Source organism: Hylobates moloch, unplaced genomic scaffold (assembly GCF_009828535.3).
Source record: "Hylobates moloch isolate HMO894 unplaced genomic scaffold, HMol_V3 SCAFFOLD_12, whole genome shotgun sequence".
In the NCBI taxonomy this organism is placed as follows: Eukaryota; Metazoa; Chordata; class Mammalia; order Primates; family Hylobatidae; genus Hylobates; species Hylobates moloch.
In genome coordinates, this window is record NW_026652287.1 from 98,516,064 (window position 1) to 98,539,855 (window position 23,792).

Below are 23,792 nucleotides of genomic sequence, written 5' to 3' on the forward strand. Positions count from 1 at the left end.
ATTCTCAACAGAATTTAGGGATTCATGATCCTGATGTTATCATAATCTGTCCGTGTGTCCCTTTTCCAAAATTTGGGATTTTACCTTCACTCCAAAAAATGCCCTAACTTTAACAGGAGACCCTATGAGATTGGAAATTCATTTTGCATTGTAACTCAGTTAGATGGTGAGTTTGGCTTTTAGAAAGTGCAGCCTTGCAAATACAGGAAGGTAATCATACAAGCTTTAGTCAGTGATAAAGGCAACACTCTTGTCTATGGCATGCATTAGCAAAAACAATGCCCTAAATTATTACCTGTAATCAAGTGCCTAAAGAAGGCAAGGCTGGCTGGGCGCGGTGGCTCACGCCTGTAATCCCAGCACTCTGGGAGGCTGAAGCGGGTGGATCACGCGGTCAGGAGATCGAGACCATCCTGGCTAACATGGTGAAACCCCGTCTCTACTAAAAATACAAAAAAAATTAGCCGGGCGTGGTGGCGGGCACCTGTAGTCCCAGCTACTTGGGAGGCCAAGGCAGGAGAATGGCGTGAACCCATGAGGTGGAGCTTGCAGTGAGCCGAGATCGTGCCACTGCACTCCAGCCTGGGCGACAGTGCGAGACTCCGTCTCAAAAAACAAACACACAAAAAAAGCAGTCAAGGCTTTCTAATACTTTAATTCTTTGGGTTGGTTGGCTTTTCTAATTATGTTGGATAACTGGGGGAAAGAAAATGATAACTTAGGGCTTTTACTTCTCAGTTCAACATCAGATAAAGGATCAGAAAGCCTTGACTGCTTTTTTTGTGTGTTTGTTTTTTGAGATGGAGTCTCTCTCTGTTGCCCAGGCTGGAGTGCAGTAGTGCAATCTCGGCTCACTGCAACCTCTGCCAGCTTCCTGGCTTCAAGCGATTCTCCTGCCTCAGCCTCCTGAGTAGCTGGGACTACAGCCGCGTGCCACCGTGCCCAGCTAACTTTTGTATTTTTAGTAAAGACAGGGTTTCACCATCTTGGCCAGGCTGGTCTTGAACTCCTGACCTCGTGATCGTCCACCTCGGCCTCCCAAAGTGCTGAGATTACGGGCATGAGCCACCGCGCCTGGCCGCCTCGACTGCTTTGCTGTGTCTGCAAGACTGTACTTTCTAAAAATCAAACTCAAAATCTAATTCTGAATTACAATGCAAATTGAATTCCCAATCTCATAGTGTTTAAAGTTAGGGCAATGTTTTGAGCAGAAGTTAGACCCAAAATTTTGGAATAGTGACACCTGGGCAGATTATGATACCACTAGGACCATGAACCCTTATATTCTTTTTTTTTCTTTTTTGAGACAAGCTCTCTATCTGTTGCTTAGGCTGGAGTACAATGGCATGATCTTGGCTCACTGCTAACCTCTGCTTCCCAGGCTCAAGTGATCCTCCCTCCTCAGCCTCTTGAGTAGCTGGGACTACAGGGGCATGCCACTATGCCTGGCTATTTTTTTTTTTTTTTTTTTTTTAAGAGACGGGGTTTTGCCATGTTGTCCAGGCTGGTTTTTAACTCCTGGACTCAAGAGATCCACCTACCTCGGCTTCCCAAAGTTCTGGGATTATAGACGTGAGCCACCATGCCCAGCCAGAACCCCTAAATTCTGTTGAGCCTCCTTGTCAGTCAAAGAAGCCCTTCCCCTCCTGTCTGAGGAGGTTAGGTTCCTCGTCCCTGTGAAATCTGTAATGGTCTCACCTGAGGTGGTTGCCTGGCGGGATCTGCTGATTCTTCTTAAAACCTACTGTCCACTTTGGGAGGCCGAGGGAAGTGGATCACCTGAGGTTGGGAGTTCGAGACCAGACTGACCAACATGGAGAAACCCCATCTCTACTAAAAATACAAAATTAGCCGGGCATGGTGGCGCATGCCTGTAATCCCAGCACTTAGGGAGGTCGAGGCAGTCTGATCACCTGAGATCAGGAATTCGAGACTATCCTGGCCAACGTGGCGAAACCCCGTCTCTACTAAAAATACAATAATTAGCTGGGCATAGTGGCATGTATCTGTAATTCCAGCTACTAGGGAGGCTGAGGCAGAAGAATCACTTGAACCCGAGAGGCGGAGATTGCAGTGAGCCAAGATCGCGCCACTGCACTCCAGCCTGGGCGACAGAGTGAGACTTTGTCTCAAAAAAATAAAAACAAAAACAAAAAAGTGTGCAAGATTTCTATTGATAGAAACCTGGGCAACATGTGTGGGGATGGAGACTAAGAATGTTGGGTGGGGTGTGTGGTAGTCAGCCTCGAGGATGGCCCCACTGATCCCCACCTCTTCTCCCATGCTATATCTGGATTGGTTTCTGTGACCAATAGAATACAGCAGAAGTGATGGTGTGTCACTTCTGAGATTTGGTTATAAAGGACGCTGCAGCTTCTGCCTTGGTTGCTCTCCTTCTTTCGTGATTTACCCAATCTGAGGAAGCAATGTCATGAGCAGCTGTATGGTGAGGACCACTTGTCCAGGAACTGAAGTTTTCTGCCAATAGCCAAGTCTTGAAAGCTTGGAAGCAGATCCTCCAGCTGCAGTCAATTCTTTAAAGACCCCAGTCCCAGCTGATGAGTGATCCTGAGCTAGGACCACTCAACGAAGCCACACTCACTTTCCTGACCCTCAAAAAATGTGAGCTGTTAAGTGTTGTTGTTGTATGCCTATTAGTTTTGGGGTAATTTGAGAGCTTGTTTGGAGGTTCTACCTGGGGAGCATAGCTACTCATATACCCTTGACTGAAGAATGGTCCTTCTCTATTGGGGAAGGTCGTCTTCTTTGACCAAGCGCGCAGCTTTGGGAGGGACGCACATGGAGCAGTGAGGGAAGAAGGGGACATGAGCTTAGGCAGCCAGATCAGCCAAATCAACCCTGGCCATCGGTGGGGTGACAGACATCACAGCCAGATCGCCCTCATATAATTTTGGGGTAATTTGATAGGCAGCAATAACTAAAATAGAATAGAAGGAATATAATAGTGAATCAAGCCAAATCTGTTAATACAGGTACAATACACAGAGTGTCTCAATTCATTGTTTCAGTTCAGATGGCTGGCAGTGACTCTAATGGTCTGGCTGAAATTTAAGTTCAGTGGTGGCCTATACTAAATGATATTAAAAAGCCAGACTTCCTTGGTATACCAAATAGGAAGGTGTTGACAAAGACTCTCCTTGATCTAACTTTAGTCAGGCTTCTCTGAAACTTTTTTGATTAGGCCCTATCTTGGGGCATGTCCACTAAAAGCTCAGTCATAGCAAGAATCCCCCATCCTTGATATCTGATCACCCCCCATATTTGATCAAATTCTTCAGCTTCCACTTTCCCCCAGGTGATATCTGATCACTCTGGCTTGCCTTAAGCAAGAATCTTATTAGATTTCTTTAGCACAAATTATCCTACCGTTCTAGTAATTTTTTTTTTTGAGACCGAGTCTCGCTCTGTTGCCCAGGCTAGAGCGCAGTGGCGTGATCTCAGGTCACATCAAATTCCGCCTCCCGGGTTCAAGCGATTCTCCTGCCTCAGCTGGGATTATAAGTGCGTGCCACCATGCCAGGCTAATGTTTTGTATTTTTAGTAGAGACAGGGTTTCACCGTGTTAGCCAGGATGGTCTCAATCTCCTGACCTTGTGATCCGTCCGCCTTGGCCTCCCAAAGTGCTGGGATTACAGGTGTGAGCCACCGCGCCCGGCCCCTTTTAGTAATTTTTTATACATTGGCACTCTCCCTGCATCCTGCTCTTTGACTATAAATTCTCACTTATTTTTGTTGCATTTGGAGTGCAGCCCAATCTCTCTTGCCCACTGCAAAACCCTATTGCAGCTGTTCCTATATCTATCATAATAGTCCTGAATAAAATCTGCCAACTGTCTTTAACAAGTGTCAGAATAATTGTTTTTTTAATAGTGTCCAAAAGTTTAGAGTGATTACAATGCTAGAATATATTTATTATTTTAAGATATGCTCATCCACCTCCTAATTCTCTCAAGAGTCCAGAGGACAATCCCTTATCAAGGGCATGAGAAATACATTTATAAGAAAAGCCCCAGCATTCTATGTAGTAGCCATTCGTTGTAAACCAGGAATGATGATGGGAATTGCTATAATCAAACTGGGGCTCCCTAAATTCAGTGAGATTCTGGGATGGAGGGTGATCTTTACTCACCAAAGACCAGTCAGGCATGGTTACTATAATGGACAACAGAAGCAATAATCAGAATGGTTTGACCTGTAGAGATCTTTGGCATTGTCTAATGGATCGTGGCGTCCTTAGAAATAAAATAAATGAGCAGCCTAATAAGTTAGTTATGTATAAGTGAAAAGACTCCTGATCTAGTGAACAGAAGTCTGATTTGAATCTCCACAGTGGAGAGTTACGGTCCTTCAGGCAATTTCCCTACTTGTGTCAGGTTGGAGGCTGAGAGCCTCTTGAATGTTAAGGAGGCCAAGCCCCTTGTCTTAGTCCATACCTGCTGCAATAACATCACCTAAAGACGGATAAAAGGATTTTGTATCCTCTTTTGGGTAGAATTAGCTTGTTCACAATTGTCCAAGGGACAGCTGCTTCATGTTAGGTAGAAACCTGATTTCGCTCTTTAGTTTTTGTCTGGAAGTTAAATATGATTACAAGAGGTGTTCATTGATGCCATGTTGACAACAGTTAGACTCTGGTACTTTTTTTGTTGCTGTTGTTAATTAGTTTTTATTTCATAATCATAAACTTAACTCTGCAATCTAGCTAGGCATGGAAGGGAACAAGGAAAACATAGAACCCAAAGGGAACTGCAGCGAGAGCACAAAGATTCTAGGATACTGCGAGCAAATGGGGTGGAGGGTGCTCTCCTGAGCTACAGAAGGAATGGTCTGGTGGTTAACATAAAACACAAGTCAAACTTATTAGAGTTGTCCACAGTCAGCAATGGTGATCTTCTTGCTGGTCTTGCCATTCCTGGACCCAAAGCACTCCATGGTCTCCACAATATTCATGCCTTCTTTCACCTCGCCGAAGACCACATGCTTTCCATCCAACCTCTCAGTCTTGGCAGTGCAGATGAAAAACTGGGAACTGTTTGCATTGGGTCCAGTGTTTGCCATGGACAAGATGCCAGGACCTGTATGCTTCAGGATGAAGTTCTTGTCATCAAATTTCTCCCTGTAGATGGACTTGCCACCAGTGCCATCATGGCATGTGAAGTCTCCACCCTGACACATAAACCCTGGAACAATTCTGTGAAAGCAGGAACCCTTATAGCCAAATCCTTTCTCTCCAGTGCTCAGAGCATGAAAGTTTCCTGCTGTCTTTGGAAACTTGTCTGCAAACAGCTCAAAGGAGATGCGGCCCAAGGGCTCAGTGTCAAAGAACACGGTGGGGTTGACCATGGCTATAGTACAGGGCTCCTGGCGGCAGCGGTGTCTGCAAAGCCCAGTGGTGCTTTTTTACCATGTCAATTTAGCTAGGCTAGAACCACGTTTCCCAGATTCCTTTCCCTGCATAGTTTTGGGTTAGGGTTAGCTATAAGAGAAATTTGTGCAGTTTGGAAGGCAGAAGTGGAGCAACGGTCATTACATTCTGAAGGTCACCAGCTCCTACATGGGGTAGGACCTGGGCCTGCAGCTCCTTCAGTTACCACTGTATCTTCTAGATCAACTTCTGTGAGTTCTGGGCCACAAGCACGTGCAGCCCCATGGTGAAGGGTACCAGCTGTTCCAGCTGAAAAAATGTGCAGCAAAGGGACACAGTATTACCTGGTGCTGGGGGAAGGGAATAGGAAGATTCACTACAGTCATATATTTTTACATAATATTTGATTTTTTCATGACAAAGGATTTTTAAATTAGAAAAGCACCATAACGTTGAATTAACCAAAAAAGAGAGAGAGAAAGTCCAGACCCTTCAGTGACTGCCTCTGTCTACATAAGATCAGACTCCTCAGTCTGGTATGTGAGGCCCTGGACAATCAGGTGCTAGTGAACTTTTTTAACTTTATCTGTCACTACTTCCCTTCCTGTGCCCTCCACTCGGGAATTCTTCCTGGGACTGTAGGACTTTAGTTGGGCCAGAAGGGCTGGGTCTGGGATAGGGTTGCTTAGAGAGTGCCGTGATGCCACAGCCTCAATGCTAACTTTTGTTTTTTGTTTATTTCTTTTTTGAGACAGAGTCTTGCTCTGTCGCCCAGGCTGGAGTGCAGTGGTGTGATCTCGGCTCACTGCAAGCTCTGCCTCCCCGGTTCATGCCATTATCCTGCCTCAGACTCCTCAGTAGCTGGGACTACAGGCGCCCGCCACGTCGCCCGGCTAATTTTTTGTATTTTTAGTACAGACAGGGTTTCACCGTGTTAGCCAGGATGGTCTCGATCTCCTGACCTTGTGATCTGCCCGCCTCGGCCTCCCAAAGTGCCGGGATTACAGGCGTGAGCCACCAGGCCCGGCCAATGCTAACTTTTTTTAGGTAACATCTTCTGTAGACTTTTAGACATTATCTCATTGAGTTCTCATAGACTTTGCAAGCTAAGTATCACTCCCGTCCAGAACCAGCCACCTGATTTGCAGGGTCCAGTGCAAACTAAAAAAAAGCATGTCCCCTTGTTCATACATGTATTAAGAATTTCAAGCCAGGCATGGTGGCTCAGGCCTGTAATCCCAGCACATTGGGAGGCCGAGGTGGGCGGATCACCTGAGGTCAGGAGTTCGAGACCAGACTGGCCAATATGACGAAACCCTGTCGGTACTAAAAATAGAAAAATTAGCCGGGCGTGGTTGTGCACGCCTGTAGTCCCAGCTAATCCGGAGGCTGAGACAGGAGAATCGCTTGGACCCGGGAGGCGGAGGTTGCGGTGAGCTGAGATCGCCCCACTGCACTCCAGCCTGGGCGCCAGAGCAAGACTCCATCTCAAAAGAAAAAAAAAAAAAAAATCAAAATGACAGCAGAGCATTAAATGAAGTGCAAGGCCTTGTGTGACTGTACCAGTGTGAACCTATGAGGCCAGTCCCACCCCAATCTTACATCTAAGGAACAGATACACGGAGATGAAGTAAATTCCCAAGGTTACTTTGTCAAGAGCTGGGAAAATATAAGAGCCAGAAGTCTAACAGGTTGAATCCCTATTAAACTCTCCCCAACTAAACTGCGCCCCTCCCTGTTGAGCTGAATCTAATGAAAGCTTCCTAAATGTATTAACCACACACACGCACAATCTGTTATCAGTCACTTTCAGTAGTTCATTGCTGTAACATCTCAGGCGTTCAATGTTTCAACGCGTTCTGTAGATTATTGTGATAACGCGGCAAGCTGTCGTAAGACTTCTTGCTGCACGTTCCTTTTTAAAATATTCTCCAGGAGTCTGATGAAAAATACAGACATACCTATGTTTAATGTCAACGGATGGAACTTATTTCAAAAAGTACTGTAATGGCAGAAGTTGTGACACAAAGTACTGCAATGATGTTCTAACTCCAACACCTAAATATATTATCAAGCATTTGTGTTTTGTTTTGTTTTTTAAGTGACTACTAGATACTGTGATTCACTTAAGTGAAGCGAACTGAAGCCCGTGGTCAAGGAGAGACACCTGAAGGTGAAGGGACAAAGCGAGCAAGATAAGAGCCCGAGCCCGACCCCTCTCAAAAAAAATAGAGACCCAGAACGCGCGCCTGCGCAGAACGAATCCTCCTTCGTACAAGCCGGGCGGAAGAGCTGGGGCGAGCAGGGGCGGGAATAAGGTTGCTAGGAGAACGCGATGACGCTACGGGCTCGGCGCTCCTCTCCACCAATGGGCGACGCGTACTTGCAGGGACGCGCTGTGCGCGTCACGCCGACGACGCGCGAAGGGCACACATTTTAGGGCCCGGAGGACGTTCGGCCTCTGTGAGTCGCAACCTTTCCAAGAGAGTGGTTGTGTGAGCGCCATCTTAGGGAGTGAGTGTGGCCGGGCCTTCCCCTGCGGCGGGTGCGGGGAGCAGAGCCCAGAGCCCTTGTGGGGCCGCTGCTTTGGCAGTGGGCCCAGTTGGTAGCCTCTTTCGAAGGCCGCCGTGACCTCTTCAAGGGCGTGGAGGCGGGAAGGAGAAGGCCCCAGTTGGGGTTCCAGGGCACCGGTAACGTTAACCGGCGCCTTGCCTGTCCTCTAACCGTCGCTCCGTCTTCCCCTAGAAAGATGTTCTCGTCCGTGGCGCACTTGGCGCGGGCGAACCCCTTCAACACGCCACATCTGCAGCTGGTGCACGATGGCCTCGGGGACCTCCGCAGCAGCCCCCCAGGGCCCACGGGCCAGCCCCGCCGCCCTCGCAACCTGGCAGCCGCAGCCGTGGAAGGTGAGATCAGACCCTGCCCAATACAGTCGTGTGGTCTACTCGTGGTCCGCCCAGCCTTTGAGGCCTGGACCCGGCTTGGAGGACAGGGAAGGACGAGTCCAGCCCGCTGCACCGTAGGACGGCGCCCAGTTGCTTGCCCTGGGATATCGGCCTTTTCCACCGTAGGCGGGTGTCAGATCCTTGGCCTTCCCTCAAGGGCGTGGAAGGGCTGAGGCCCTGTGTCCCTTCGTGACCTCCATGTCCCCGAGGGAAGAGAGGCCGTGACTAGCTCTTTCTCTGCCGTGAGCTCGCTTGGGCAGCCAACTAAGTATTGGGTAAAGTCTCCTTCCGAAACTACTGACCACCCACAGTTCTACTAACTATATTACCTGTCCTTTGATTTGCCCTTAGTTTTCTTAAAAATAGTCCTTTCCTAAGTTTTAGATTCGTCGACGCCAGATCAGTCATTTTTGCACTTAATTGTATATGAGATAACTAGATGTCCTGTTTTCATGCGACTGGAGGAGGCAGCTTGCAGCCCTACATAGGCAATAGAAAGGAGATAATTGAGTGGGCATCCCTTTGGTGTGATTATCTCTTGGGATTCTTCTTGGTGGTTGGGCCCAGCTTTAACTTAGTTGTGTGTGTTTTAAATCCTAGTGAAGTATGTACATACAGAGAAACCTGAAAACTGAATTGTAGGAGTCCTAAGAATGTTATCTACCTTGTGCCTGTAAAATCGAAAGATTTCTTTCTTTAAATCATTCACGTGCTTCTGTTATGTCTTTAGTATGGATAAAGAGTCCTTACTTACACTATCAGTCGTTCAGTTTAAAAGTTAAAGCTAACATTATTTGTGTATTAAATGTATTTGACTGCAGGAATTGATGCGTATCAGTTTTTATGTTATAGGAGTTCTTAAGTGGGGATAGTATTGGTTAGTGGCTAGGATAAACTTTGAAGTTGTTTGCAAGCCTTTTACATGTCGAGTGATCTTTCTGAGTTTCATTTGTGCTCTGAAGTGTGCTCTTACCAGTGGTTAATAATTTGAAGTTTGACTTTAATTGTAAAAGCCGTTAATGAAAAAACTTTTAAAAAAATTAATACGGCAGAATACGAGCTATTAATATTATCAGATACAGAACCCTCATAATTTTTAAATGATCTGAATTTTGGCAGTGAATTTTTTTTTTTAAGCCACTTAATTGTGGCCAAAGCTATTCAGCTGTGATAATAGTATTTCACAGGGAAACATTTTCTTTCATTCCAGTGGCCTTAGTCATCTCTGAAGAAATACTTACTTGATTCTTTTTTTTCCAATCAAACAGAGCAGTATAGCTGTGACTATGGATCTGGCAGATTCTTTATCCTTTGTGGACTTGGAGGAATTATTAGCTGTGGCACAACACATACAGCATTGGTTCCTCTAGATCTGGTTAAATGCAGAATGCAGGTTTGTTTTGCATGCTGGACTAGAGCATATTGAAGCATGACTGACTGTTAAGTTATAAGATGTAGTCATCTACTAACAAGCTGTGTGGAAACCTAACTGTCCAGGAGGTAAGTTTATGACCAGTAACATGAGTTTTATATTAAAATGCATGGTGTGTCTTCTCTTACTACAGAGTACAGTTGTGAATTTGGCTCCGCGAAGTATTATGCACTGTGTGGCTTTGGTGGGGTCTTAAGTTGTGGTCTGACACACACTGCTGTGGTTCCCCTGGATTTAGTGAAATGCCGTATGCAGGTTTGTATTGAGATGACAGCATTGAAAGTATCTTTCATGTGACTTAACTCTAAATAAAATCTTAAAGCACTTCACAAATGAGAATTTGAAGATATCACAACTGCTAGAAACTTCAGTAGGAAACCAAACTAGAATTTCTTTAAATTGTGGGCTTTATTTTGACTAGTGTTTTAAATCCAATAAATGCCTCTATTGTTTGAGTAAATTATTCACTCTTAGACTCTGGCTGTAAATGGCTCTTTGCTGCTGTTCTTCACTTCTGGCCAGAGTTCTTCAAGCTTGCTAGTGCCCCAAATAGTCATTTTACAAGCAGCTATGTGTTGGAGTGGGTAAACAAGTCTGTGTGTTATGTGAAGTAACGATGTCCTTTATCTACTAATAAGACCAAGGCAAAGAGTACATGTAGATTTATTTAAAGTGCTTTTTTTTTCCCTTTGAGACAGAGTCTCGCTCTGTCACCCAGGCTGGAGTGCAGTGGTGCAATCTCGGCCCACTGCAAGCTCTGCCTCCTGGGTTCACGCCATTCTCCTGCCTCAGCCTCCCAAGTAGCTGGGACTATAGGCACCTGCCACCACACCTGGCTAATTTTTTGTATTTTTAGTAGAGACAGGGTTTCACTGTGTTAGCCAGGACGGTCTTGATTTCCTGACATTGTGATCTGCCTGCCTTGGCCTCCCAAAGTGCTGGGATTACAGGCATGAGCCACCACGCCCGGCCTAAAGTGCTCTTAATATCTTAGTATGAAAATTTTGTCAGATTAGCCTCTTGTGTATTTACATAACATTTTAAAATAATTTGAATATCTTTTAATTTAGATTATTGAAACAAAAACAAGACATCAAAAATTTATTTGTTCCAAACAGGATTAGAAGTCTACTTACCTAAAAGAGAAATGAATTTGAAATATTAGGAGGGAGAGGAAGGTGATGTATACCATCCCTTCTAGTACTGGCAGAAATAGTGAGATAAGCTTTTTTACCCCCCATTAGCTAATGTAATGGATATGAAATGTACCTTTGCTAAAACATGTTATGCATGTCTCTTGAAGTGAATTTAGTTTATGTGCTTTTTTTTTTTAACTTGTCTTTAGTTTGTTTAGTGTTCACAAAACTTTATGTTATAAGCTACTTAAAGAACTAGCGTATGTTAGGAATACAGTTATATCTATTATCTAGACAGTAGCTTTTAAAAAGTAGGAGGTGGGCCAGGCATGGTTGCCCACACCTGGAATGCCAGCATTTTGGGTAGCCGAAGCGGGTGGGTCACTTGAGGTCAGGAGTTCGAGATCAGAACTCAATCTAGCCAGCATGGTGAAACCCCATCTCTACTAAAAATACAAAAATTAGCTGGGCATGGTGGTGCGCCTGTAGTCGCAGCTACTCGGGAGGCTGAGGCAGGAGAATCGCTTGAACCTGGGAGGTGGAGGTTTCAGTGAGCCGAGCTCACACCATGGCACTCCATCCTGGGCTACAGAGCAAGACTCAAAAAACAAAAAAAGTAGTAGGAGTCGGGTGGTAAGAAATCTCTTAAGAATCAGTTTTGTTACGTATTTTTGTTGAAATTTTACCCTCTTAACTATCACTCCAAGACTTAAGTTTGACACAGAAAGCTAGACCTTAATGTACTAAAGTTTCTATTTATAAAAGTAATCAAATGAACAATAATAAACAGTTATAAGCATAAACTAATAAAAGTTATATGAATGTAGTTCCTCACTCAAAATATCTTAATATTTTCAGATGTCAGTTGACCTTGGATAACTGAAGCCACAGAAAATGAACCCTTGGATAAGGGAGAGCTACTGTGCTACTGTTTTTTGTTTTTTGTTTTTTTTTTGAAATGGAGTCTTGCTCTGCCGCCCAGGCTGGAGTGTAATGGTGCCATCGTGGCTCACTGCAACCTCCGCCTCCCAGGCTCAAGTGATTGTCCTGTCTCACCCTCTCGAGTAGCTGGGATTACAGGTGCACGCCGCCATACCCGGCTAAATTTTTGTATTTTAGTAGAGACGGGGTTTCACTGTGTTGCCCAGGCTGGTCTTGAACTCCTGAGCCCAGGTAATCCACCTGCCTCGGCTTCCCAAAGTGCTGGGATTACAGATGTGAGCCACCGTGCCTGGCAGGAACTACTGTAGTTACCTTTTGTGTAGTTGCTGAAATTTATTATGGAACCCAAACAAAAATAATCATGAGATTAAATTTTTATATTAGCTGTTTGGTGCATTTAATTTTTTTTTTTCTTGTTTTAAATAAAGGTGGACCCCCAAAAGTACAAGGGCATATTTAACGGATTCTCAGTTACACTTAAAGAGGATGGTGTTCGTGGTTTGGCTAAAGGATGGGCTCCGACTTTCCTTGGCTACTCCATGCAGGGACTCTGCAAGTTTGGCTTTTATGAAGTCTTTAAAGTCTTGTATAGCAACATGCTTGGAGAGGTATGTAATTAACTTTAAAACTGAGCGTTCCGAGTGTTTAAGACTTTCTGAGTGTTCTTAGATTTTTGTCTGTCCTGCCTTATTTTAGCACTGAAGAAAATGGTCCTACAAAGTGAGCAACTTGTTTTAAATCGTAAGCCTGTGTCAGCAGAGACAGGTTAAGAAATAAAATGTATTTCATTAAATTACAATTCTCCTTTTAATATACTATCTGGTTTTCTAAGTAAGTTGGATTTTGAGTTTTTTAGAGAAGGGCTCTGGGACTCCTTTGCGTAGTTCCAGGGCTAACTGTACATGGCATCTAGATATTTTTTGAACATTCACATTGTTCACATAGTTATGTGTTTTGTTAATGAGGTTATGAGAGACCACATGTATATTCCATATCGTGTGTTACTTTATAAAATGTCTGAAGCTTAGTTGTTTTCTAGAACTGTCACTTCAATTGAAAACCAACACAACAGCAATTCACGTCCCTTCCTTGTGTTTTGGATTTTAGGAGAATACTTATCTCTGGCGCACATCACTATATTTGGCTGCCTCTGCCAGTGCTGAATTCTTTGCTGACATTGCCCTGGCTCCTATGGAAGCTGCTAAGGTTCGAATTCAAACCCAGCCAGGTTATGCCAACACTTTGAGGGATGCAGCTCCCAAAATGTATAAGGAAGAAGGCCTAAAAGCGTAAGTAAACACTTAAAAATTTATACTATGAAAGTACTTATTTTAAGTGAACTTCGTTTTTTTTTTTTGTTGGTTTTTTTTTTGAGACAGAGTCTTGCTCTGTCACCCAGGCTAGAGTGCAGTGGCGCGATCTCGGCTCACCGCAAGCTCCGCCTCCCAGGTTCACGCCATTCTCCTGCCTCAGCCTCCCAAGTAGCTGGGACTACAGGCGCCCGCCACCGCGCCCGGCTAATTTTTTGTATTTTTTAGTAGAGACGGGGTTTCACCGTGGCCTCCATCTCCTGACCTCATGATCCGTCCACCTTGACCTCCCAAAGTGCCGAGATTACAGGTGTGAACCACCACGCCTGGCTTTTTTTTGAGATGGAGTTTTGCTCTTGTTGTCCAGGCTGGAGTGCAATGGCACTATCTCGGCTCACCGCAACCTCCGCCTCCCAGGTTCAAGTGATTCTCCTGCCTCAGCCTGCTGAATAGCTGGGATTACAGGCATGCACCACCACGCCTGGCTAATTTTGTATTTTTAGTAGAGACTTCACATTGGTCAGGCTGGTCTCGAGCTCCTGACCTCAGGTGATCCACCCGCCTCGGCCTCCCAAAGTGCTGGGATTAAGGTGTACATTCTTTTAGTTTAAGCCTACCAGATTTTTTTTTTTTTTTTTTTTTTTTTGAGAGGGAGTCGTTTTCACCAGGTGAGTGTATCAGGCATGAGCCACCGCGCCCGGCCAAGCCTACCAGACTTTTTAAAAAGACTATTATAATATTTAATGTCTATTTACCTGTATGTAGAACATAAACTTGAGAGGTAAAGATAAGTTAATACATGATTTGAGCCCTGGACTGAGGTTTTTTTTTTTTTCCCTAGAGTAAGGACCATTTGTCAGTCTGCAAATGAGTTGATATTTGGCCTGAACATTTACTATTAACTTTTAGGGGGGGGGCTTGTGAGTATCCTTGTGATCTATTCACAGCTAAGAATTTCCATGACCACAACATGCTTCCTTAGATCCACCTTTGTGGATGAATCTTGAACTGAGTTCCACTTGTAAACTTCTTATTTCTTGTGGTTCCAGTCAAAGAAACATCCAGCAACTTTTTTGGTTGTATAGTCAAAGGTGCTTGAGTCATTGGCATGTAAGAGAAATATACCTGCATGTTAGTCTAACGTTCTGATAGAAATGACATGCATTTATGCTGCCATTTGTTACTATCAGGACTCGACTCGTGTGCGGACATTTCTGTTAATAATGGCAGTCTCTGATAGATGAGTATATGCAACTGTGTAAAACAAGCCTCTTGATTTCCTAGATTCTACAAGGGGGTTGCTCCTCTCTGGATGAGACAGATACCATACACCATGATGAAGTTTGCCTGCTTTGAACGTACTGTTGAAGCACTGTACAAGTTTGTGGTTCCTAAGCCCCGCAGTGAATGTTCAAAGCCAGAGCAGCTGGTTGTAACATTTGTAGCAGGTTACATAGGTATGAATTACTTAGAACACATTTGTCTGAAATTATGAACAAATAATCATTTCCATTATTGGTGTTTTTTGAGAGGGAAAAATATTCCGAAGGTTATAAAGCAGTGTTTTTGTTTTTTTGGTTTCCCTGAGGCATAGTCTCCCTCTGTTGCCCAGGCTGGAGTGCAATGGCGTGATAATAGCTCACTGCAACCTCCTCCTCCTGGGTTCAAGTGATTCTTCTGCCTCAGCTTCCCAAGTAGCTGGGACAGGCATGCACCGCCACGCCCGGCTGATTTTTGTTTTTGTTTTTTGTTTTTTTTGAGACGGAGTTTTACCCTTGTTGTCCAGGCTGGAGTGCAATGGTGCAATCTTGGCTCACTGCAGCCTCTGCCTCCCGGGTTCAAGCGATTCTCCTCTCTCAGCCTCCTGAGTAGCTGGGATTACAGGCGTCTGCCACTACGCCCTGCTAATTTTTAGTGTTTTTAGTAGAGACGGGGTTTCATCATGTTGGCCAGGCTGGTCTCAAACTCCTGGCCCCAGGTGATCCGCCCGCCTCGGCCTCCCAAAGTGCTGGGATTACAGGTGTGAGCCACCGCGCCTGGCCTGATTTTTGTATTTTTAGTAGAGATGGGGTTTCACCATGTTGACCGGGCTGGTCTCAAACTCCTGACCTCAAGTGATGTGCCCGGCCTATAAAGCAGTTTTATCTTCCCATAACATTCTATATGCTTTTTAGGATTCATAAATACTTGCTAACTAGTTCCTAAAAGGGTTGTTTTATGGGATGTCATTATTAGGCTTGGGAATGTGTTGATCTTACTGTTGCACCATTTTTTTGTTGTTGTTTATTAAGAATTTTATACAGAAAGTGTTGAATAAAATCTGAAAAACTTAAAAGATTGTTCCGTTTTGCATAGGATAGACAGTTTGATAACTACGTGTGTCACCCTGAGTCCGATTTTTATTTTAGAACTAGAAAAATATTATTTTAAAGTCATGAAAATGATTATTGGCTCTGTGAAGTTTTGTTTTTAACTGGCACTGTATGGGATCCTTTATCTTTTTTCAGCTGGAGTCTTTTGTGCAATTGTTTCTCACCCTGCTGATTCTGTGGTATCTGTGTTGAATAAAGAAAAAGGTAGCAGTGCTTCTCAGGTCCTCAAGAGACTTGGATTTAAAGGTAGGATGATGTTTTTTTCTTGAAAGAAAGAACAACAGTTTTGGATATGTTGCATTTTTTTCATTTGCGTTTCCTGTTTGAACCAGGTGTGTGGAAGGGACTGTTTGCCCGTATCATCATGATTGGTACCCTGACTGCACTACAGTGGTTTATCTATGACTCGGTGAAGGTCTACTTCAGGCTCCCTCGCCCTCCTCCACCCGAGATGCCAGAGTCTCTGAAGAAGAAGCTTGGGTTAACTCAGTAGTTAGATCAAAGCAAATGTGGACTGAATCTGCTTGTTGATCAGTGTTGAAGAAAGTGCAAAAGGAACTTTTATATATTTGACAGTGTAGGAAATTGTCTATTCCTGATATAATTACTGTAGTACTCTTGCTTAAGGCAAGAGTTTCAAATTTACTGTTGAAATAAACCCAACTCTTCATGATTTGCCTGTGACTTATTTTAAAAACTTTTTAAAAAAAGATTTAGCTTTAAAATAGTTGGAAAGAATGAAGTATAAGTTAAGGAAAAAATACAAAACTGACCATTGTTGGTTGAATATTCCAGTTGCTATTCAGAAATTGTCATGTCTCAAGTTTTATCACACAGAGTTCCTGTATTTCTAGGGAAGCAGACTTTAAATTTCTAAAAACTTGATTTAATTATAGTTAAATATGTGTAGTCATTTGTGGTTATTTTGGCAAGTAAATGTCAGTGTATACTTACATTTTTGCAGCATGTACTACACTTTTTTTATGTTGGTGAGTTTGCTATTCCTTATTTGTAAGACAAGGCAACCCAAATTAGGCTGATTCTTAGAATGATAGTAAAGGACCGAAGTGATTGAAAGCTGAAAACAATTTTCAGGTACACTAATTGTCTTTACACAGATCTGACTTTTTTTTTTGGTTTGTTTGAGACGGAGTTTCACTCTTGTTGCCCAGACTGGAGTGCAGTGTCACGATCTCGCCTCACTGCAACCTCTGCCTCCCAGGTTCAAGCGATTGTTCTGCCTCAGCCTCCCGAGTAGCTGGGATTTCAGGCATGCGCCACCACGTCCAGCTAATTTTGTATTTTTAGTAGAGGCTGGGGTTTCCCTGTGTTGGTCAGGCTGTCTCAAACTTCCAACCTCAGGTGATCGGCCCGCCTCAGCCTCCCAAAGTGCTGGGATGATAGGCGTGAGCCACCGCGCCTGGCTCTGACTTTTTAAATTACAGAAAATTAAACTATTTTCAGTGTGGTATTTTAAGAAAGGTGGTACTGCTTGATAGCTGAACTACATGAATGCCACTGGGGAAAAAGCATTCCATCATACTCAGATAGGAGATTGGATTGTAGGTTTAAGCCCATTTTTAAAGAGCTCCTAGAAAGTGAATTAGTTTTTGTGTTTAGATTCCCCTTAAGTTTGATTAGGAAGTATATAAAAGTTCAATCTTTTGTAATGACAGCCCACCACTGGAAAAAAAACCCAAAAACCTGGTATAATATATAACATGCTGTTTTTCAAACCCTAGATTTTACCTAGAGTCCTTACGTGTAATACGTGGGTTGGTTAACAGTCCCTGCATAAAGCGTACAGATGGCCTGGAGAGAAAAACTTTTTCAGAGATTGGAGAGAAATGTTACTACAAACTCATGGTAAGGTCAGTGAACTCAATTTAGAAGCCAGTGCAGCTAGTTGCATGTTAACTTTTTTATATCATCATTGCCTGAACTTGTTAAAGGTTCCAACATTTCACCTGTGCTGCAGGGAAAAAGGAAGAGTTGTAGGTACAAATTTGGACCAAACTTTAAAAAGGTAAAGTAGGGTGTCTTCTGAACCCAACCCAGTGGTGGCTGTGGTGCTTAGCGGTATCAGCTGTATATTTATTTCTTGCTATGTTAGCAAAGCATCCAAAGATTAATGGCGTATGATAAGCTTTTCTATGGGGGAAGAACTCGGGAGTATCAGACTCTTCTGGTTCTGAGTCTCATGAAGCTTTTCACTTCGGAGCCGAAAGGATGCTCTTTGTGCTTTTCTCTATTAGTGGTATAGTCTTTCCCCAAAGTCTCTAGCATGGTGGCTTCAGGGCAGCTGGACTTAGGTGGTATTTTGGGGCTCCAATAGAGCTTGGCAGAGTTGGCTTTTTAGGACTTATCTTTCAATGTCACATAACATCACTTTTACCATACTCTTGGTTACAACAGTGATGTCTCAGAGACCAAGTTCCAGATTCAGGAAAAAGGAACATAGTCTCCACCTCTTCCTGAGAGGAATGTCAGTCAACATGTAAGAAGAGCAAGTAGAAACGCGTTAGTGCAGCCAACATGAAAGTGGACCGTAGATCTAAAACATTTTGGGTATGCAGTTCAGCCAGCCCTCACCGAGGCAGTTCTGCCAATCAGGATTCAAGTTTTATTTCCTAAGAGTTATAATAGGTTTTATTTGTGGGCATTGATATAAAATGTGCTGTGTTCAAGCTATGGAGCCTGCCATCTGTAGTTACTAGAGTTATAGTTCAAAGCTATTTCTGAGAGAGAAAGCCACTTCATCCTCAAAACCCAAGTAAGAGGCCCACTTAAAGTGATGTGAATTCTCATTTCAGGTTTTTAAATTATGCTAAAAGATTCTAGTAAGAAAATTTTAATATATATGTATTGGTGTTCTTTTTACATTTCATTTAATGAAATGTCTACTGTCAATACTATAAAGCAGAACCCAGTGGAGTAAGAATACATGAAACTGCCAGGCACAGTGGCTAATGCCTGTAATCCCAGCATTTTGGGAGGCCGAGGCGGGTGGATCACCTGAGGTTGGGAGTTCAAGACCAGCCTGACCAACATGGAGAAATCCTGTCTCTACTAAAAATACAAAATTAGCTGCAGTGGTGGCGCATGCCTGTAATCTCAGCTACTCAGGAGGCTGAGGCAGGAGAATCGCTTGAACCTGGGAGGCGCAGGTTGTGGTGAGCCGAGATTGCGCCATTGCACTCCAGCCTGTGCAACAACAGCGAAACTCTGTCTCAAAAAAAAAAAAGTGTATATATATATATATATATATATATATATATATATATGAAACTGATAGTTGAATTATGTTGATTCAGGGACAAGATAGCATTGCATAGTAACTTCCAGTAGGATCAAATATTTGGAGAGTGGTTAAAACGCCAAGGAATCCTGATTTTATGAAATTATGCCTTCTGATAGGTGCAACAAAATTGAACAGAAGAGTAACAGCTTAACTAAACCTCCATTGTGTGAAAGTTTTATGAAATGTTTTGACTTTTTTTTTTTTTTTTTTCCCCCTAGAGAACAGGGTTCTTGCTTTGTCACCCAGGCTGGAGTACAGCCTTGAACTCCTGGGCTCAAGCGATCCTCCTGCCTCAGCCTCCCAGTTAGCTGACACAATTGGGATGTGCCACTACTTGCTCCTGTTTTTTCATAGACGGGTCCTGCTGTTGCTCAGGCTGGTCTCGGATTCCTGGTCTCAAGCAACTTTCCTGCCCCAGCTTCCTAAAGCAGCCAGGATTACAGGTAGCCGCCTTGTCTGGCCCGTTTGGACCATATTTTATTTTTGAGAAGGTCTCGCTCTGTCACCAGACTGGAGTGCAGTGGCACGATGATAGCTCACTGCAGCCTCGATCTCCCAAGCCCAAGTGATCCTCCCACCTCAGCCTCGAATAACTGGGACTGCAAGTGTGGACCACCATGTCTGGCTAATTTTTTTATTTTTAGCAGAGATGAGGTCTTGCTATGTTGCCAAGGCTAGTCTTGAACTCCTGAGCTCAAGTGAGCCTTCTGCCTTGGCCTTCCAAAGGGCTGGGATTAGAGGGCTGAGGCACCACACTTGGCCAACCATATTTTATTTTTTATGTTTTTATTTTATTTGATCCTTGTTCTGAAACCATAAAGTGAGTTTAACATTTCTTTTTTTTTTTTTTTTTGAGACAGAGTCTCGCTCTGTCGCCCAGGCTGGAGTGCAGTGGCGCAGTCTCGGCTCACTGCAAGCTCCGCCTCCCGGGTTCACGCCATTCTCCTGCCTCAGCCTCTCCGAGTAGCTGGGACTACAGGCGCCCGCCACCACGCCTGGCTAATTTTTTTTGTATTTTTAGTAGAGACGGGGTTTCACCATGGTCTCGATCTCCTGACCTCGTGATCCGCCCGCCTCGGCCTCCCAAAGTGCTGGGATTACAAGCGTGAGCCACTGCGCCCGGCCTGAGTTTAACATTTCTGGCTGGGCACAGTGGCTCATGCCTGTAATTCTAACAGTTTAGGAGACCAAGGTAGGAGGATGCCTTGAGCCCAGGAGTTTGAGACCAGCCTGGACAACACAGTGAGAAAAAAAAAATACAAAAATTAAGGGGTGTGGTGACACATGCCTGTAGTCTCAACTATTTGGGAGGCTGAGGCAGGAGGATTGCTTGAGCCCGAGAGGTTGAGGCTACAGTGAGCCATGTTTACGCCATTGCACTCCAGCCTGGGCGACAGAGTGAAACCCTGTCTCAAAAAAAAGTAACATTTCTATATGATTTTTGGGATAGAAATGTCCATAATGTTAATGAAGTGCATAGCAGTCACTGGTAAATTAGGAGTTATACTTTGCTGCTTTATCATCAGAAATTGTATATCAGGCCAGGTGCAAAAGCTCGCTCCTGAAATCCCAGCACTTTGGGAGGCTGAGGTGGGCAGATTGCTTGAGGTCAGGAGTTCGAGACCAGCCTGGCCAACATGATGAAACTCCAGGTCTCTACTAAAAATAACAAAAATTGGTCAGGGATGGTGGTGCATGCCTGTAATTCCAGCTACTCGGGAGGCTGAGGCAGGAGAATCGCTTGAACCTGGGAGGCAGAGGTTGCAGTGAGCCAAGATTTGCCACTGCACTCCAGCCTGGGCGACAGAGCCAGACTCTGTCTCAGGAAGAAATTGTATATCAGGCTGGGCACAGTGGTTCATACCTGTAATCCCAGCACTTTGGGAGGCCCAGGTGGGGTATCACTTGAGCCCAGGAGTTGGAGACCAGCCTGGGCAACAAAGTGAGACCCCTCTCTCTACAAAAAATAAATTAGCCAGGCATGGTGGCACGTGCCTGTAATCTCAGCTACTTAGGAAGCTGAAGGAGGATCATCTGAGCCCAGGAGTTTGAGGCTGCAATGAGCTACAATCACACCCCTGCACTCCAGCCTGGGTGACAGAGTGATAACCTGTCTCGAAAAATAAAAAAAAGTTGTATAATCATATTGCAATTTTCTTTGCATTACTGATGAGGAAAAATCTCAAAGTAATTGTGAAAAATCTTGGATATCACATGGTTGAGAAACAAAGTTATTTTAAATTTACAGGACTCTGTAGTTCACAGTTGAACACTGTGCCTTCCTGAAATATCAAAGAATAATGTACATTAATAAGCCAGCTACTATCGGCATCTTGTAAAAATTAAAAAATTAAACATAAATAAAAGTTCAAACTATCTGTTGAATCATTTGTCTTTTTACAGGCCAGCCCTGACTTCACATTCTCAGAGGTGTTCAAAGAAGTGCATGAGATGTTAACCTCACCACTGACAAGGTTTATGAATCTCCTGGTTATTAAGGTGTGATCTGACAAGTTTCCTAGAAAGCTATTCCAAAGTTTTCATGTGTGTTTTTATAGACACTGAAGTGCAGTATGCAATAGTCACTTAATAAGTATCGCTATACTGAATGAAAGAGCCTTGGGGATGTGTCTCTTACACAAGATATAATTCCTACCTAATACTGTGAATAATAATTTGATGTTCAAATCAGCCAGCTTGCTTTGCAGAATACAGTGTATTGCAAAGTTTGAAGATGGAAAATAATTCATGTAACAGGCCATATAATTATTCCAAGGCCCATGATCTTAACACTAGAGGGCTATATTAGCCAAGGTTAAAACTGCTAAATCTCAAGGAAGCATTAACGTCTGAAAATACGGTATGCCCAACTTTTACTCATGGATAAGTTTGACGGCAAAATGTCATTGTACTTGATGTTAATAGGTTATTGGAAACTGTTACGTTAAGTGAAATCACAAATAATGAAACTATTTTTACCATAGTCTAGTTGATATAAATGAGTTAAGTTCCTACAACATATTTCTGGTCACGAAAATATAACCAAATTAATAACAATTCTAATATTAAGCATCAAATAAATATGAGCTATACATGCATTTAAGAAAGATTATGGTCAGGCACGGTGGCTCACACTTGTAATCCCAGCACTTTGGGAGGCCCTGGCAGGTGGATCACGAGGTCAGTAGTTTGAGACCAGCCTGGCCAACACAGTGAAACCCTGTCTCTACTAAAAATACAAGAATTAGTTTAGGCGTGGTGGCGGGCATCTGTAATCCCAGCTACTCAGAAGGCCGGGGCAGGAGAATCGCTTGAACCCAGGAGGCAGAGGTTGCAGTGAGCCGAGATCGTGCCACTGCACTCCAGCCTGGGTGACAGAGCGAGACTGTGTCTCAAAAAATAAAAAAAAGACTTCCTCCCAAGCTTGGCGTTTGGTCGATGGGGACCCACAGAGGAAGCAAGTTGGCAGAGTGGGGTGGGTCTACGGAGAAACAGGAACAACTTCCGAGATCACATGGCCCCTGAGGCAGAGAAAGTGCCTCTACTGATGCTGGCCGTTTGTTCCAGATCCCAGGAGGACGTTATACCACAATTCTTTTGGGGGGATGCTGGTGAGATACTTATAAGAAATCCTCCTTTTTTCTTTCCTTTTTTTTTTTTGACGGATCTCGGCTGGCGCCAGATGACCATGTCTCACTGCAAGTCCGTCCGCCTCAGCCTCTCCAAGTAGCTGGGACTACAGGTGCCCGCCACCACGCCCGGCTAATTTTTTGTATTTTTAGTAGAGACGGGGTTTCACTGTGGTCTCGATCTTCTGACCTCGTGATCCGCCCGCCTCGGCCTCCTAAAGTGCTGGGATTACAAGCGTGAGCCACCGCGCCCGGCCCTTTTTTCTTTTTTTTTTTAGACGCAGTCTTGCTTTGTCACTTAGGCTGGAGTGCAATGGCGCAATCTTGGCTCACTGCAACCCCCACCTCCCAGGTTCAAGCGAGTCTCCTGCCTCAGCCTCCCAAGTAGCTGGGATTACAGGCGCCTGCCACCACGCCCGGCTAATTTTTGTATTTTTAGTAGAGATAGGGTTTTGCCATGTTGGCAAGGCTGGTCTTGAACTCCTGAACTCAAGTGATTCCTCACCTGTGCCTCCCAAAGTGCTGGAATTACAAGCGTGAGCCACCATGCCCTGCCTGTTTTTTCTTTCTTTTTTTCTTTCATGAGCTGATTCTTAAAACCAGAGCTCTTGGCTGGGGCGCGGTGGCTCACGCCTGTAATCCCAATGCTTTAGGAGGCTGAGGCGGGTGGCTTGCCTGAGCTCAGGAGTTCAAGACCAGCCTGGGCAACACAGTGAAACCCCGCCTCTACTGAAATACAAAAAATTAGCCGGGTGTGGCAGTGTGTGCCTGTAATCCCAGCTACTCGGGAGGCTGAGGCAGAAAAATTGCTTGAACCCGGGAGGCAGAGGTTGCAGTGAGCCGAGATGGCGCCACTGTACTCCAGCTTGGGCAACAGAGTGAGACTCCATCTCAAACAACAACAACAACAACAATAACAACAACAGAGAGCCCTGTCGACCAGGCGTGGTGGCTCGCGCCTGTAATCCCAGCACTTTGGGAGGCCGAGGCGGGCAGATCACAAGGTCAGGAGATAGAGACCATCCTGGCTAACACGGTGAAACCTGGTTTCTACTAAAAATACAAAAAATTAGCCGGGCATGGTGGCAGGCACCTGTAGTCCCAGCTACTCCTCCCAGGCTGAGGCAGGAGAATAGTGTGAACCCTGGAGGCGGAGTGCAGTGAGCCGAGACCGTGCCACTGCACTCCAGCCTGGGCAACAGAGCGAGACTCCATCTCAAAAAAAAAAACAAAAACAAAAAAAACAGAGCCCTGACTAACCCCTGTTGTGGCTGACTGTAAGTTCTGTGAGATCAGGGAACACTTGATGATAGCTAGTAGTTCCTCACTGTGTATCCAC

At 44.4% G+C, this 23,792-nt stretch overlaps 2 protein-coding genes and 1 non-coding gene across 5 annotated transcripts; 2 read left to right on the forward strand and 1 right to left on the reverse strand.

Moving 5' to 3' along the window:
- Positions 1–4,881: 4,881 nt before the first annotated feature.
- LOC116479133 (peptidyl-prolyl cis-trans isomerase A-like) lies at positions 4,882–5,364 on the reverse strand. Its single transcript, XM_032762229.2, has one exon. It carries the CDS (start codon positions 5,362–5,364, stop codon positions 4,882–4,884), a length of 483 nt encoding a protein of 160 aa, XP_032618120.1.
- A 2,397-nt stretch (positions 5,365–7,761) lies between these two features.
- On the forward strand, positions 7,762–21,202 carry SLC25A3 (solute carrier family 25 member 3). Of its 3 annotated transcripts, none has more exons than XM_032170964.2 (8): positions 7,762–7,849; positions 8,132–8,292; positions 9,897–10,018; positions 12,270–12,449; positions 12,949–13,130; positions 14,436–14,608; positions 15,659–15,769; positions 15,856–21,202. In XM_032170964.2, the coding sequence occupies exons 2-8, from the start codon at positions 8,136–8,138 to the stop codon at positions 16,014–16,016; spliced, it is 1,086 nt and encodes a 361-aa protein (XP_032026855.1). In that variant the 5' UTR covers positions 7,762–7,849; positions 8,132–8,135; the 3' UTR covers positions 16,017–21,202. The 3 variants fall into 3 exon arrangements, with proteins under 3 accessions (XP_032026855.1, XP_032026852.1, XP_032026854.1); XM_032170961.2 differs by having other exon boundaries at positions 7,772–7,900; XM_032170963.2 differs by having other exon boundaries at positions 7,812–7,900; positions 8,136–8,292.
- On the forward strand, positions 14,119–14,364 carry LOC116479794 (small nucleolar RNA SNORA53). The gene has a single exon (XR_004251100.1). It is a non-coding gene; the product is annotated as a small nucleolar RNA SNORA53 (small nucleolar RNA).
- Positions 21,203–23,792: the final 2,590 nt, after the last annotated feature.

What these genes read in the sequence shown, in the direction of transcription:
- LOC116479133 (XM_032762229.2), bottom strand. Translation starts at nt 5,364, where the DNA reads ATGGTCAACCCCACCGTGTTCTTTGACACTGAGCCCTTGGGCCGCATC.
- SLC25A3 (XM_032170964.2), top strand. Translation starts at nt 8,136, where the DNA reads ATGTTCTCGTCCGTGGCGCACTTGGCGCGGGCGAACCCCTTCAACACG. An exon ending in GGCAGCCGCAGCCGTGGAAG is followed by an intron (nt 8,293 to 9,896) that starts GTGAGATCAGAC and finishes CTCTTACTACAG; the next exon opens with AGTACAGTTGTGAATTTGGC. An exon ending in CAAGAGACTTGGATTTAAAG is followed by an intron (nt 15,770 to 15,855) that starts GTAGGATGATGT and finishes TGTTTGAACCAG; the next exon opens with GTGTGTGGAAGGGACTGTTT.